The 16,509-nt window shown below is 43.3% G+C and overlaps 1 protein-coding gene across 1 annotated transcript in view; it reads right to left on the bottom strand.

Moving 5' to 3' along the window:
- LRP2 (LDL receptor related protein 2) overlaps positions 1-16,259 on the bottom strand; it is a 199,620-nt gene extending 183,361 nt beyond the window's left edge. Inside the window, 1 exon segment of the mRNA XM_044302728.1 lies at positions 16,082-16,259. Within this exon segment, the coding sequence (XP_044158663.1) occupies positions 16,082-16,175 (94 nt within the window). The 5' untranslated portion in view covers positions 16,176-16,259.
- Positions 16,260-16,509: the final 250 nt, after the last annotated feature.

Below are 16,509 nucleotides of genomic sequence, written 5' to 3'. Positions count from 1 at the left end.
TTTGTGCTGTTTACGGACAGCACACGTATCCATTGCTCCAAATGAGTCTGTTCACATTTCATGAAGGCATGCACTACTTTGGTCCGTGATATGGACCAAGCACGCCCATTGAAGTCTACGGCTCAGTGAAAATCACGGACACAACACGGACGGCATCTGTAGTGCATCCGTTTTTCACGGAAGACAGATAGAAAGTGCTTGAAATTAACTTTCAGCTGAGCAATGTCCGTGAATTACAGATGACACACGGAGGGCAAAAAGCTACACACGGACCTATCACGGATCCTTCACACATGATACATGTACGCTTATTTTCATGGACGTGACACTGACACGGAAATGTGGATGAGGTCTCAGTGTTTTGGTCAGTGATTTCCATCAGTGATTTTAAACCATAACCAGGTGCAGCTCCAAATACAGAACAGGTGCAGATCTTTACCTTATATACCTTATGTCTGTGGAGACTCCACTCCTGGTTTTGGCTCGCAATCACTGACCAAACACTGACAAAGGGCTCTTTCACACGACCGTGCCGTTTTTTGCAGTCCGCAAATTGCAGAGTCACAAAACACAGATGGCGCCCGTGTGCCTTCCGCAATTTGCGGAACGGAACAGGAGGCCTATTATAGAAATGCCCATTCTTGTCCGCAAAATGGACAAGAATAGGACAGGACTCATAATTTTTGCGGGGCCACGGAATGGAGCAACGGATGCAGACAGCACACAGAGTGCTGTCCACATCTTTTGCAGACCCATTAAAATGAATGGTTCTGCAAACGGAATGCAGAAAACGGGCCGTATACGGAACGCTAAATACGTTTGTGTGAACGAGCCCAAACAATGAGAATCCGCACGGGGCAAAAAACATGTGGTAGCCTCAGTGACACCTCATGTTCTAAACTTGCTCCTGAAATTGGTCATGATAGAGTGTGGCCCCATTCCAAGTTTTGCTATGGGGACCCACGGATCCTTGTTATCCCCCAGCTCTGTTATGGAAATACTTGAACCAAAACAGGCATAGCTCCATGGGGTGCAAAGGTACCGTGGCGATGCCACCCAGGCCCTTCTGCCAGAGGGGGCCAACTATGGTTTGGGCAAAAAATATGAAATCTTGAATGCCCCAGGATATAATATATATATATATATATATATATATATATACATAAAGTTACCATAAATACAGATAGATATGTATCATTTAAAACTGCGTTCTGAGCTAAGGATTGTTAATATGATGAAGGCGCCATCCTTAGATATAGATCATTAATTAACTGATGGGTTACGAAGAGGCTCGTTCCTCTCAGCACTCATTAACCTGGCACTGGCTGACTGGCTGATTCTGTTACAGAGGCAATGACCCTTGTGGACACACATCACCTAATGAACGCACAAGTGTCAACCTGTAAATCAGTGATAAGCTAGTAATGAGGTTTCACAATCACATATGTCGTTAGCCGGCTGTGAGGAGGGATCAAACAGCAAAACTATACTGTGAAGATCATCTGCTTCATGTTTATGGCCTAAGATAGCCTAAGGAAGGGCGTGTTCAGAGGGGTGCTCCGAGAGCTCAGTCCAGCCCCTTGGTGCTCAAACCAGATCATATGCATATTATTAAAAACGCAGATCTCTCGGGGTTGATCATGCTGACAGATGCTCTTTAAAGGCATCGTTGTGCATACCAATGTACATGTTTTAATTGAGCTCGTTAGAATTGTCACTGATTCATGAAACCGATTGGTCTCCTATTGGAGCACCTGGGGGGCATTTAGTCTCCTCAGATGTAAATTAAGAATTACTTGAAACAAGACCTCTCCTGACATTATTTTAGTGAATACATTACTTCCTCTTGAAATAACAATGATTTTTTGTTGTTGTGCCGTTCTTCTCTTATTCCTCCTGGAACGAAACAAATAAATTGACAACTGGGCATCATCATTCTCCTTGTCCAGAGTGTGCCTCTACACGCAGTGTCCGCACTGATTGCGCAGTGTCAGGTTGTGTAGAGACAATCACCTTTCATAAGGGCAATGGTATCACCCAGTGGTCAATTTATTCCTACATTTCCAGGATGAATAACAGAGGAATGGCTAAACAGAATGCACGTATTTTTCTAAATATATTTCAGTTTGTGTTCAATACCTGTCCATAGAATATGTGATACATGTTTAAACCCTGGGGTTCAAGCACAGAATGGGAATCCCGAATCCCCAATGTGGCAACTGTGGTTGTGCACAAGGGGGAGTTTGAATGGAGCAATGGCCAAGCAGGCCCATCATGGATCCACAAAACACGGATACCAGCCGTGTGCGTCCAGCACTTTCCCATAACGGATGTTCCGCAGTATTGTAAAAATACCTATTCTTGTCCGCGGTATGCTGTCTGCAACTTTTGCAGACCCATAGAAATGAATGGATCTGCATCCGATCCACAAAAAAAGTGCGGATCGAATTCAGACAAAACATATGGTAGTGTGAATAGGGTCTAAACCATAATTTCTGACCCACAGCAGCAGCTGCCTTTCCACACAGACTAAACTATAGACATATGCCTCTGGTGACCAGGGGTGGGATGAGGGGTAGGCAGAGCAGGCAGACGCTTAGGGTGACATTTTCGTTTTACTAGCCAAGAATTGGTACTGGCAGATTCAATAGGGAAGCCGAACTTCAGGGACCGTAATGGGAAAAATTGCGTTAATCCTGCTCCTGCTTGCATGATGGTGGAAACTATTTGACTGCCTACAAAAAGTACTAAAAGTAGTCGTATGGACCGCACTAATAATCTAGTGAAAGAACTTTACACATCGTTAAGGCATTTGCTGAAACTGGCCACTGCAATTTACCAGTCTAGTATATCCGAATCCTGACATCAAGATTAACAAAAGCACCTAAAATACAAAAAGTCACAAGTCAATAGGGTACAGAAACACGGTCAGGTTTCCTGATGCAGTTTTGGAGACCAAAACCAGGAGTGAATTCAAAATAGAGAAGTCGCATTTGTCCTTTATACTTCCTCTTCTATGATTCACTTCTGATTTTGGCTTCCAAAGCTGCATCAGGAAACCTGACCGTGTGGCCGTACCCTCATTTCAGAAAGAGGGGAGGACAGCACAACTATGTTGATAAGTAATGGGTGCACGGCTCCAGGGAAAGTGGTAAGCATCCTCACACTGATCCAAAAAGACAGGGGAAAAAACTGATGGAGTCAGCACGTCCTTGTGTTGGAATTTATTCCAGATGCAACGTTTGGGCTGTAGAGCCTTTGTCAAGCATGCATACACCAAGTGACCCCCTCATTCATATACCCTGATTCACTTGGTGTATGCATGCTGGACAAAGGCTCTACAGCCCAAACGTTGCATCTGGAATAAATTCCAACACAAGGACGTGCTGACTCCATCAGTTTTTTTCTTGTTTTTTGGCCGTACCCTAAGTCATCAAATTTTGTATTCTAGTCTATATTTTTAGGAAAGCTTATTGGCAATTCAGATAGTTGACACTGCAGCTCCAGTCTGACACCAGGCACGGACACAGACAGTTGAGGGCCCCTGCGCAAGGACAGGATGTGGGCCCCTAGCTAATCTATCAAGGGCTCATCATAGCACTCCTTACCCCTATAGTCAACGAGTCATTTGATGCATCAGAATCCAGCAGTGATTTGGGGCCAAGGGAACCTTGATGCCCTTTTCATTGTGGTATGCCCGCCCCTCCTGCCTAAAGGGTCCCCATGCAGCTGCACAGGCTGCTCCAATGGCATGTCCGTCCATGTCTGATACCCAGCTTTTCCGGGATTCTCAAAAACAGGTCTACATTTTTATGGTGACATATGCTCTACATCACTATATAAGAGCAAGGCAACATTCCTGAAGGGGAGTTCATATCGGTTATGTTTCTGAGACATAGATGTCACTTGACAGAAGGTGACATCTTCATTTAAGGTGGAAATGTCCTTCAAGTTCTAAGAGAATGTTCCATCTGTCATAGAGGTGTGCATTTAGACAACGGCACACATTGAAATCTGTTCATTTCCTGCAAAATGCATACGAAAAAGTAAATCTGGATTAAGGGAGGATTTCTTTGCTCAAATTTCCCTTCAGCCCAGCATGTGAAAGAACTCTTAAGGCTGTCTCGTTGAGAGAGCGCAGGTTTTTTTTTTTTTTTCATCAGTTGCACATCAATCTTACTTTACTTTGCCACTGATACTTTCTTTAATTTGGACTTTGCCTCTTGGTTTTTAGTGACTCCAGCAGTAAGTAATCTGACCTGCCATTCTCTCATTTACTACTTTCAAATTTTAACTCCGTTTTCTAAAGGTTTTGTCTTTTTTTGTAACATTAGGTGATGAACTTGCAAATTCCTTATGTGGTTCACTACCCCACAAGAGTAAATTATTACAGGCAACCTGGAAAGGCATTGGGAAATGAAAAATATATCCAGTTTAGACGCTGTTATATTCTGTAAGAAAGGGTTTTAAAGGAGTGGATTCGGAGATTCTGACTGGTAGCACGTACGACAAATTAAAGAGCCACTCCACCCTAAGGGTACGGCTACACGGTGACACTGGTCGCGGCCAGGATGGCAGGGACATCGCAGTTTGGCGGTGACCCTGCAGAAATGAATGAATGTGCCACGACTGCAACCCCTGAATCGCAAAAAATCCAGCAATGTCACAAATTTATCACAGTGGCTCACATTATATGATAAATTTGATGTATGGTTAGACGATTTAGTCTAAATTTACATCCAATGTTGGTTGGCTTACTCTGTGCCAATGATATTGCAATGTTGGTGCTTGTTGGCACATTCTAAGCCATGAATCTCTTTCTGCAAAGCTCTGCCCCCTCGTCAAGCAAGAAAACCCAACAAGCAAGACTGGTGCATAAGTATGGTCTAAAACATGATGCAACATTATGCAGCCGTTTGACAAATATCAGAGATATTAGGACAAGTGGCTTTTTACCTACAAAGAGTTCGTTGGAAGCAATTAGCACTTGTGTGTCATACAAGTGTAAGGAGTCTTTCTTCATTAGGCCAACAAATGTTTGAGCATTGGAAATCCGGCATCCTGATCACCCACAAATCAGCAGAAAGAAGATGCAGTACTCCCGTGGTATCCAGACACAGCTGCACTCCGGAGAGCCGCACGAACCCTTCAGTCTGCTGATTTTGGACGTCCCTGGGGTTGGAAGGATCACACATCACAAAAAAGGAAGGGAGAGTATATTACACATCTCTTTTCTTTTGTATCCACTTATGTGTAAAAACAATTGCCACAAGACTTTCATGTGTGAATCCAACCTTAAACTCTGTAAAACCCTTAGACAAAAGCTCAAATGACAGCTGTGGCTATAATCTGTGCAGGGTCAGAGTAGTCTACCAGAGGACCATAGGTTCCATGAGAAGGCCGAGTTTCAAATATTAATCCCCACTACATACATGTCACAAGGTGCATGAGGATTGTATGGAGCCAGCTCATGAGCTGCAGCCAAGATCAGAAAAAATCCAATCTCGACTGCTAACCCTAACTCTGATCCTTGCCCCCCCCAATTGCCCCTTCCTGCAATTCAATAGCCTTGTAAAGGCCTGCAGACCGGCCAAAGTAGTCCTATTACATCCAGCCTCAGAGTGCAATAGAGTAATATTACAATACAATACAATGCAATACAGAAGTACTGCAGTGTATTGTATTGTCCCTGGGAATACTTAAAAGAGGGGAAATGTTTAAACAATTGTAAAAATATAATAAAGACAAATATTACAAATTCAAAAAACCCTCATTTCCCAATTTATCATAAAAGTATAACATTATTTATTCCGAATAGTGAACAATATCAGAATTGTCAGGTTTTTTTTGGTCATCTTGTCTTTCCCCCCCTCCAACCTAAATAAAAGGATAAAAAAATATTAAAAAGCCATAAGTACTCCTTTTTTTCTAATTTTTACACCACAGAGAATACCGTACAACAGAACTGAAAAAACGATGGCACAAATCTGAGGATTTTTTCTATTTCGTCTCACAATTTCTTTTTTTTACTGTTTCACAATAGATGATGACATTAAATATATATAATTTGCCCTGCAGTAAACAAACCCTGATACGGCTATGTCAATGGAAAAATATGAACGTTACTGCTCTTGGAAGCTAGGGAGAAAAAAACTAAAAAGTTGTTGCCAAAAATGGCTTGGTTCTGGAAAGGGTTAAAATAAGGTCCACCTACAACAGCGAAGGATCATTCGGTTTATCGTGTTTTTTGGGGAGATCATATCACAAATAATAAACTGCGGAGTCCTTATTGATGATATGACCTGTGTATGTAAAAAAAATGTGTATAGCACCTGATACCTCAACGGGAGTGCAAATTTAAAAATTTAAATTCTGTGTGAATTTCTGCATATTTCCACTCCAAAACCCACATGTGTTTCTTGCAGATTTTGGTCCAGTTTTCCTCCTTTTCACCCTTTGCATTGCAAATCTGTACAAAAAAATCTTCAAAAACAATTGACAAGTTCATTTCCGAACAGAAGAAAAAAGCATAATGTGCATTAAATTTGTCAAATTAGATAGATAGATAGATAGATAGATAGATAGGAGATCGATAGATAGATAGATAGATAGATAGATAGATATGAGAGATAGATAATAGATAGATAGATTACACATATATATCTATTTTCCTAGAATTAGCAATGCATTATGATTTGACGAGACTGTTTATTTCATGGCCATATGTCTTCACCTTTGTGCTGCCAGTAACAGGACGCTCCTCAGGTCACAGACACTGCTAATACTCTATTAGTCTGATTATCTAGTGCAGTGACTACTGTATCCAAGAACTCTAAATCGTCTTAAGTCAGATAAAAGACAGAAAACGCGTCTGTGTCAGAGCTGTACAATGAAAGGTTGTGCATTATATAAGGGATAGGAAGTCATTCACAGCAAGTATCAGTCGAGCACCAGGAACTTAAAACCAATCTGTAGTTTTATTTCAAGCATTCCATTAAAACAAATTCCACAGGGAAAAATTAAAGCTGTAATTTTCAACGCGTTTCGATCGTTACATAGTTAACACGGTTGAAAAAAGACATAATTGATCATTAAGGGATCGTAATCATGGCATAATCGAAACGCGCTGAGATGACTTTTGTACATTTTACTTGTTGAACTATTAATGGAATGCCTGAAATAAAACTACAGGTTGGTTTTAGGTTCCTGGTGCTGGAATGATACTTGCTGTGGATTACTGAAATGCTCTGGAGCGGGGCCGGTGCACCAGATGACAATCAAGGTATCTGGCTAGCTGGCGTGTGTTGTTACATACATAGGAAGTCACTATCTGCATATGACACAAAGAACTAATGGGGTCCTAAATTCTTCCAAAAATATATTGCAATTAGAACGTTCTCTAAATCTATGTCAGTCTTACTGATGAATTCACTGAAGACCACTGATACCGCCATATGAGCAGTGCGTAAACCCGAGCAAGAAGGGTAGAGCGTCATCTACAATCTGATATCAGTATGGGTGCAAATATCACTACACATTCATTGCATGCGAGGTCTTGAGGACTGCTCCAGGAGGGCCAGACTAATCGTTGGCTTACATGCTCATGGTGCTCATGACAAGCTCATGGAGATCTATAGACGCACTTCGTCCATAAAGAATGTGAACTAATCCACGTCTCCATCTGCAATCTGATATCAGTATGGGTGAAATATCACTACACATTCATTGTATGCGTTGTGATGGTCTCTGAGGTCTGGAGGACTGCTCCAGAAGGGCTAGACCCATTGTTGGCTTACATGCCGTCTATATAGAATGAGTTAAGACAAGCTCATGGAGATGTATAGATGTACTTCATCCATAAAAAAATGTGAACAAAGCAACGTCTCCATCTGCAATCTTGGGCAGACACAGACAAAACTAAATGCACCCCCTTTTCATTTGGAAAGGGCAACATCTTGAAGTGGTCTTTCAGGAATACAATATTGATGACCTATGCTCAGGGTGGATCATAAATATCAGATTGTTGAGGTTTGACTTCCAGCATTGCTGCCGATCAACTGTTTGAAGAGGCTGGTGAGCGTTGCGCTCTCTTCCTAGGCCAGTGACGTCAGATTCATCGGCCACATGGCCCATGTATGTGCTGTTCAGCCCCATTTAAAGGGAACCTGTACATCAGCTTTATGCTGACTCTACTGAGGGCAGCATAAAATAGTGACAGAAATGCTGATATCAGCGGTGTGTCACTCATGAACTAAAAGTAAGTGGTTGCCGAGAACCAGCATCATAATCATTGCAGCCCAGGCCTTGAAAAGAGTCAAATCTACCTGAGAAGAGTCCTGGTTATTCCTGATCTCCTGCTCTCCTGCCCACCTGATGATGGACTGACAGTCTTCTACCTAGTTTTCTCCCTTTCTCTCTAGGAGAGAACTGCCAATCATCAGCAGATGGGCAGGAGAGCAGGAGATTAGGAATAACCAGGACTCTTCTCTTCAACCACTTACTTTTAGCTGATATGTGACACACCGCTGAAATCAGCATTTCTGTCACTACTTTATACTGCCCTCAGTACGGTCAGCATAAAGTTGATGATAGGTTCCCTTTAAGTAATTGGGCCTAGATTGCAATACCAAGCACAGCCACTATACAATGTACAGCGCTGTGCTTGGTAAGCTGCGAGGAGGCCACAGCACTTACCATAGCATAGCAGCCTCTTCAAACAGCTGATTGGCGGGGTGCTGGACGGCCACTGAGCAGATATTGATGACCATAGGCCATCAATATTGTACTCCAAACCCATTTAACACTTTATGACCCCCAATACAGGTTATAATAAGATTCACTGGTTTGTCTTCCAATGAATCATGGCACTTGTTGAAGCGTTGGGACACCATCAGCAGTGTTTGGCTATGTTCACACAGGTTTCTTTCTAAATCCTGCCATTTTCTGGCTAATGTATACCCCATAAAGAAACTCCAAAAATCATAAAAATAGTAATGATTTTAAAATCCAAAGTTCATACTGCATGGAAAAGTTACAGCAGAAATCAAAGTTTCAGTCTCGAACTTCTGATGCTGATATTTTGAGTCAAATCCAACATGAGTGAACATAGCTTTTGGTATTTTACCCTAACCTTGTATATCGGGTTATCGGACTGCACAGCCCTAGAAACCAGCCTGTCTCAGATTATATTCAGGTCTACAGCTGAAGGTGAATCTGAGGTGAGGGCATGAAACCCACTGGGGTCTTCAGTCTACTCTTGGTTTCCATTTACATACAATATCAGACTGGGGTTCCTTGGACCCATCAAAAGACAAAAAGTCCACATAAAATCGAATCATACACATCATCATCAATAAACTCTAATATTTGTGAATAATCCCATTAAATGTAGACCACAGAGACAAGAAACTGGCTGCAAAGTCATCTCCACATGAGGAGTGTCTGCTGGGCCTTTGGAGTGACTTCCATTTGGTACTCTGGTGGGTTTCAGTCCTGAATATTACATACCTGTCCTTAGATTAATTTTATACTGTGAATATGACTGATCGTACACAGGGGCGCAACTATAGAGGGGGCAGAGGTAGCAGTCGCTACCGGGCCCAGGAGCCTGAGGGGCCCAAAGACCCTTGTGCCGCATAAGAAACACACACCAGTATGATAAAAAGTGCATGCTGGTCAAGTTACACTCCTGGATAGAGGGAAGGGGTTAGGTCAAGAATTTGACATTGGGGTGGGGGAGGATTTGCCATTTCAATTTTTGCCCCCCTGACCACAAAGCACTGAGGGAAGGGGGGCCCAAGCTGAACTCTTGCACCAGGGCCCATGAGCGTTTATTTACACCCCTGATTGTAAACATTTGCAGTGTACAGTATGAGAATTCCCAGCTATGTACAATGTAATCACACCCATCATTGCACTGTTTTTACAATGTATACAGAGTATTATGGGGGAGGGGGGGGGGGTTCCTGATGTCTATAGTTCCTCAATGGCCTTTTCTGTCCTGAACCTTCATTGTGCCAGTCTATTACTGTTCTGTGCCAGTCCACAATGATGCACGGTGTCAATGTCCTCCCTGTGTTACCGATTTATTTGATTTCATCCTGACGTAACATTCGTTTCCGTGATTTTTGTGCATTGTCTTCAAGAAAATCAATCCAAAAATAGACCCAGGTAGGTGGGGGGTAAATGCTGACACATATGACTCTAGAGCAAAAAATACCTCATTTTCACACTACCTTGTATCCAAATCTAACTGACTGTAGCAATTCTACACACGTGTGCCGTCACTGAACGGTATATTTCATAACATCTATTCAATACGCTCTACACACAGCATATCAACAGATACATTGATAAAAGTGAATATTGTATATAGAATTTGCTATATTTGGATACAAGGAAGTTGAAAATTAGGGATTGTTTGCCCTGGGGACATATATGTGATTGCGACAGTTGTCTTCCAGCGGGGAGACATCCTATCATTACTGGCACAGGTTCTACATTTTAAAGATTGTGTGTCTTACAATAAACGTTTAATAGATCCCATAAGAAAGTACAATCAACAATGCATAGCCATTGTATAACTGCCTGCGCGCAGTGTGTCCTGACGCAGTTCTGAGAAAAGACGGAAGCTAAAAGAAAAAAGGACCATTTGTCACCTAAGATTAAAAAAATGAATTGTGAATGGATAAGAACTATACGCGAGTCCCATGTATTAAGGTTTATGTGTTGCTTTTGAACAGAAGCCATTCTAATAAACTATTCACAGAACTGGGTATGAGAGCCAGTTCTATTTAAAGGGCTTTTCCCGGACCAAGGATCCGACTCCCAGCGCCGCCACCGATCAGCTGCTTGAAGAGGCTGCCAAGCACAGCTCCGTCCATTGTATAGCGGCTGTGAGCGATGAGCGAAGCCGGTTCGTTCATGTAGATACTCATATTGGTAAGGAACCCCCTTTCTCCGTACATGCATATAATTACGGATGAGCGAAGCGAGCTTCGGATCCTAGATTCGAAGTCGCTTCGCTCAAAACTTTGTTTGAATACTGCACGGAGAGCCGACTCCGTACAGCTTTAAAATGTGTGGGCTCCAGCGAGACAAGTCCATTATCACCGAAGTCTCGTAGGACTTCGGTGAATAACTTCGGGATTTGATTTTTCAACTTGCAAACCATTTTAAAACTTGGATCCAAAGTCTACTGAGGTGCCAGTCGGTACAGAAGCCGACTTCGGATCCAAGTTTTAAAATGGTTTTCAAGTTAAATCGAATGCCGAAGTTATTCACCAAAGTCCCGCGAGACTTCGGTGATAACGGATTTCCACTTGTCGAAGCCCATACATTTGAATACTGTACGGAGACGAATCGCTCTACAGTGACTGAAGTGACTATGGATCTAGGATCTGAAACTCGCTTTGCTCAACACTACATAGAATGTATGGCCTCCGATGAGGCACCTCCAAGATGGCGCCGGGTAATGCAAGACTACAGTAGTCTAGCACATACGTGCGACGTTACGGTAAGTAGCGGTGCATACATTATGAATCTGAACACAGGTTCGTTAATGTTTGTGACACGTTCCAAGAACCCTGGTTCAGATTCGTAATATAAAATATTAATGCATTGAGTCACTGCTTACCGTAACGTTGCACGCATGTGTAAGACTACCGTAATCTTGCGTTATCCGCCAGCCATCTTGTAAGAGGATGATCATTATAGTGCATGTACTGAGCAGAGGGGGTTCGTTACCAATATGAGTATCTACATGAGCAAACATCACTAGTGGCTGTGCTTGGTATTGAATGGTACGGAGCTGTACACAGGCCGTACGACTGGTGAATGTGACCTCACTGGCCTAGGGTAAGGCCTCTTCAAGCAGCAGATCAGCGGGGTCACCAGGATTCAGACCCCCACCGATCAGATGTTAATGACCTGCCCCGAGGATAGACCATCAATATTAAATTCCTTTGAAAACAGCATCTTCTATTGTGGCAAAACCATGGCATAAAACACAGAAGTAATAGTACTGCTCTTTTCTGCACCATTACTGCTGTGTGTGATATTATAATGTTTAGGGCTCTGTTCACACCTGGGCCATGACTTGTCCTTCTAACGCCACGGTGCAAAACAGCGCCAGACGAACCCCCTTCCCTTATAATGGGGTCCATCACGGTTTCCGTTGCTTTGTTGGCAATAGTGGTGCTGCACCCTGTACTATACAACACGGTCATGGAAAGACACAACATAGATGTGAATAGAGTTCTATGGATTTACATGGGACTACAGATAAGACTATTGCATTTCTTAGGCTACTTTCACACTGGCGTTTCTGGGTCCGCTTGTGAGATCCGTTTTTAGGGCCCTCACAAATGGCCCAAAACGGATCAGTTCAGCCCCAATGTATTCTGAATGGATAAGGATCCGTTCAGAATGCATCAGTTTGCCACCGTTTAGCCTCCATTCCTCTCTGGAGGCGGACACCAAAACACTGCTTGCAGCGGAGCCAAACGGATCCGTCCTGAATTACAATGTAAGTCAATGGGGACGGATATGTTTTTTTCACTGACACAATATGGTGCAATTGAAAACGGATCCGTCCCTCATTGACTTTCAATGTAAGTCAGGACGGATCAGTTTTGACTTAGACTTTTTTTTCAAAGAATAATGCACGGATACAAGCGTTTGAATTATCGGTGCGGATCCGTCTGTGCAGATACCAGACGGATCCGCACCGAACGCAGGTGGGAAAGTAGCCTTAATGAAATGTTCTATCACAACACACATCCCTTAAAGGGGGAAGCAAAGTCATGATATCTGTATACCTTAGAGGAGTATGTTGGGAGTATTACCTGTCCTAACATATACTCTGATGTATTACTCCACTGTATAGCTATTGAGCGGCATATGTCAGCCATTGGCCACAGTGTTTAAAGGGGTTGTCCAGGATTAGAAAAACAAGACTGTCTTCTACCAGAAAGAGCACCACACCTGTCCGCAGGTTGTGTCTGGTATTGCCTCTCAGCTCTATTAAAGTGAATTAGGGCTGAGCTGCAATACCACACACAACCTGCGGACAGGGGTGGTGCTGTTTTTGCGAGAAACTAGCCATATTCTTATAATCCTGGACAACCCTTGTAAAACAGACCAAAAGGAAATTTTTTGGCCTCCACTGGGTCACTAGGGGGTTTATGGCTACATTCAGCATATGTCCTTTCCCAACGGATACCCCAAGCATGTTTATGTAGCACAATCTGACCAAAACTTTAGGCGATTGCGTCAATTTGGTTCCGTAAGTTCAGGCACCTGCTGATTCCACTGAAAAAAGGGCCGTGGTGCTGCACAGAATGTCCGCACCTCTCCTACAGTCCAACGATAGAACAGGGATCAGCAAGCTTCGGCACTCCAGCTGCTGTGAAACTACAACTCCCAGCATGCACAATTACTCTGCTATTCTTGTAAGGCTACATGCACACGAACGCATTTTTTTTCATGTCCGTTCCGGTTTTCTTTGCGGATAGGATGCGGACCCATTCATTTCACACCCTGTGCTGTCCACATCAGTATGTCTGTTCTGTAGCCCCACAAAAAAAATAGAACATGTCCTATGCTTGTCCGTTTTAGGCATGGATCCGCAAAAACAGATGACATACAGATGGCAGACCGCAAAACACATACGGTCGTGTGCATGTAGCCTAACTCCCATAGAAGTGAAAGGAGGATTCTGGGAGTTGTAGCTTCAGAACAGCTGGAGTGCCAGAGCAAGAGTCCCCTTTAGATCACAAATTCAGCTCTGCTACATCTGTACAAGCTCACACTCCAGGGCTGGTTGGGTGCACTGCGCATCCTCTAAAGCAGGCATGCTCAACCTGCGTCCCTCCAGCTGTTGTAAAACTACAACTCCCACAATGCCCTGTTGTAGACTGATAGCTGTAGGCTGTTCGGGCATGCTGGGAGTTGTAGTTTTGCAACAGCTGGAGGGCCGCAGGTTGAGCATGGTAGCACAGACCATTGGTAGGAGATGCTCTGGAAACTAATTTTCCGCCTAGCAGTGTCCGTGAATACGGGGTACACATGGAAAGCAACAAATGGACCACACAAGGATCCTTCACAGACATCTCCACGGATGAACCCGCGACCATCTTGTCATGGATGTCATCACGGACATGTGAAAGAGGCCGAAGGCAGGCGACCTGAAGGCTCCTTCCACCAGCACTTGATGTATAATTACTTACTGGATTCTCTATAAGGAGCTTATACAAGGAGTGGAGAAAAGAAAGCTGATTACAATGTGAATATGTCTATGCAACCCGGTAAATCAATTTCCTAGCTGGCAGCTAAGCAGAGGCAACAAGGAATTCTTAATTTTCACTGTGTGGCAAGTATGTTGCTCACAGGACAAGGGCAACGGGTAGAAGGGATTTTGCAGGCAGAGCGGTGCGGGGACGACTCCAGCGCAGATAGATTAGGGGCACCGGGGCTGCACTCCTTAGATTTTCTCCTGGTCACATGCTAGCACTGGTTGCGAGGCAACCACAAAGCCCAGGGAAAAAAGTTCTTTTCTAAACTTGCAATCTGCGGCTGAGAGAGGCTTTGTGCTTCAAGCGCTGCTAACATCTGTTCAGGGCAAGACTGGCAGCTTTCTGACTGGGGGCAAATCAGTCTCTGGTCCAGACATTAGACCTGAAGCTAAATTCTCTGCAGCATCCACTGCTTAGCAAGTGCATCTATGGAACCAACAGGAGCTACTGTAACCTTACCTATAGGTCATCATATTTATTTATTTATTTTATGCACTTATATATATAGCGCTACTATATTCCACAGCATCCAACTGTCCCCAAGGGGCTCACAATCTAAGGTCCCTATCAGTACGTCTTTGGAGTCTGGGAGGAATTTGGAGTACCTGGAGGAAACCCACGCAAACACGTGGAGAACATACAAACTCCATGCAGATGTTGTCCTTGGTCGGATTCGAACCTAGGACCCCAGCGCTTTACAGACATTAGCAACCAACTGTCCTCAAGGGGCTCACAATCTAAGGTCCCTATGAGTAGGTCTTTGGAGTATGGGAGGAAACCAGAGTACCTGGAGGAAACCCACACAAACTCCATGCAGATGTTGTCCTTGGTCGGATTCGAACCTAGGACCCCAGCGCTTTACAGACATTAGCAATCAACTGTCCCCAATGGGGCTCACAATCTAAGTTCCCTATGAGTATGTCTTTAAAGTCGTGGAGGAAACCGGAGTACCTGGAGGAAACCCACACAAACACGTGAAGAACATGCAAACTCCATGCAGATGTTGTCCTTGGTCGGATTTGAACCTAGGACCCCAGTGCTGCAAGGGACCAGTGCTAACCACTGAGCCACCATGCTGCCCATCATATGTTTCTATAGCTCCAATATATTCTGCATTGTTCATACCCAACATTTATTAGCCAAAATATTCACGCGGAAGCAAATGTCCACAGAGGAGGCAGATCAAAGTCAAATTAGCTTGTTCCTTCTACTGTATTTTCAGAAACAAAAATTTAGACACCAAGCAGCAGTGCCGAGTTTGTTATTTGGTGCAATTTATCTGATATTTCGTACTTTATGAATTGGTTATATAAATCTATCAAATCGAAGAGTTAAATGCCAAATTCAGCATTTCCACGTCTGCCTGAGCAGTAATAGCATCTTTAATATTTACCATTTTAGGGAAAAGATACTTTGTTATAGATTTCTATTCACACGCCTTTAGTTGTGAAAACATATAGCTAGGTAATGACAAATGACAAAGGTATACAATAATAATATAGCATATTTGCAATTAAGAAGGCAAATAGGAACAGAATAGGATTCCTAAATTGTTCCACCTCCTGTAGCAAGACAGAGGACCAGATCATACTGAATGATGTTCTGTTAAAAGGTTACAATGGAAAGAATTCAAAATAAACAAAAATAACTGATACAATCTATATCGCTCACTAGATAAATAGGGTAACACTGTAGCCCAAGGCTTCCAATATTATGGTAGTACTGTAAGTACATCCCTTGCTACCAGTGTCCTAACCACAGGGTCACACAGTCACAAACAGTCTTACCCTGGGAATTTGCAGTCTGTAGGCAGAAAGTGAAGAGCAGACCCATAAGGAGAAGAGGAGCAGCAGGTCTTTTCATGGTGCTGAAACCCCTCATCACTGTCTCATGGAGAGATAGGACCAGCCTGCAAGCAGAAAGCTGGTCCAAGTGACACCAATGTGAATTTCTCCTTAAGTAGCCAAGTGGATGTCTTTTTTTTCCCCTTATCCAGCTAGTTGTGGAAGAAAGGCGTGTTCTCCAGCTGAGGCAATAAACTCCCACCCTCCACACATCACATAAGCTCTTTAGAACTTGTAGCCAGGGAACCAGCATGACTGGATAACCATTACAATCCACTAGTCGGTCACCACTGCTTCCCCTATTTAGGATGAGTTATAAAGAAGGGGGGGAGGGAGAGACAACCTGCTCTAAAAAGAACACAAAAAGTAGG

Source organism: Bufo gargarizans, chromosome 8, assembly GCF_014858855.1.
Source record: "Bufo gargarizans isolate SCDJY-AF-19 chromosome 8, ASM1485885v1, whole genome shotgun sequence".
Classification (NCBI taxonomy): domain Eukaryota; kingdom Metazoa; phylum Chordata; class Amphibia; order Anura; family Bufonidae; genus Bufo; species Bufo gargarizans.
The sequence above is the reverse complement of the archived record's forward strand: the minus strand, read 5'-3'. Positions and strand labels throughout refer to the sequence as shown.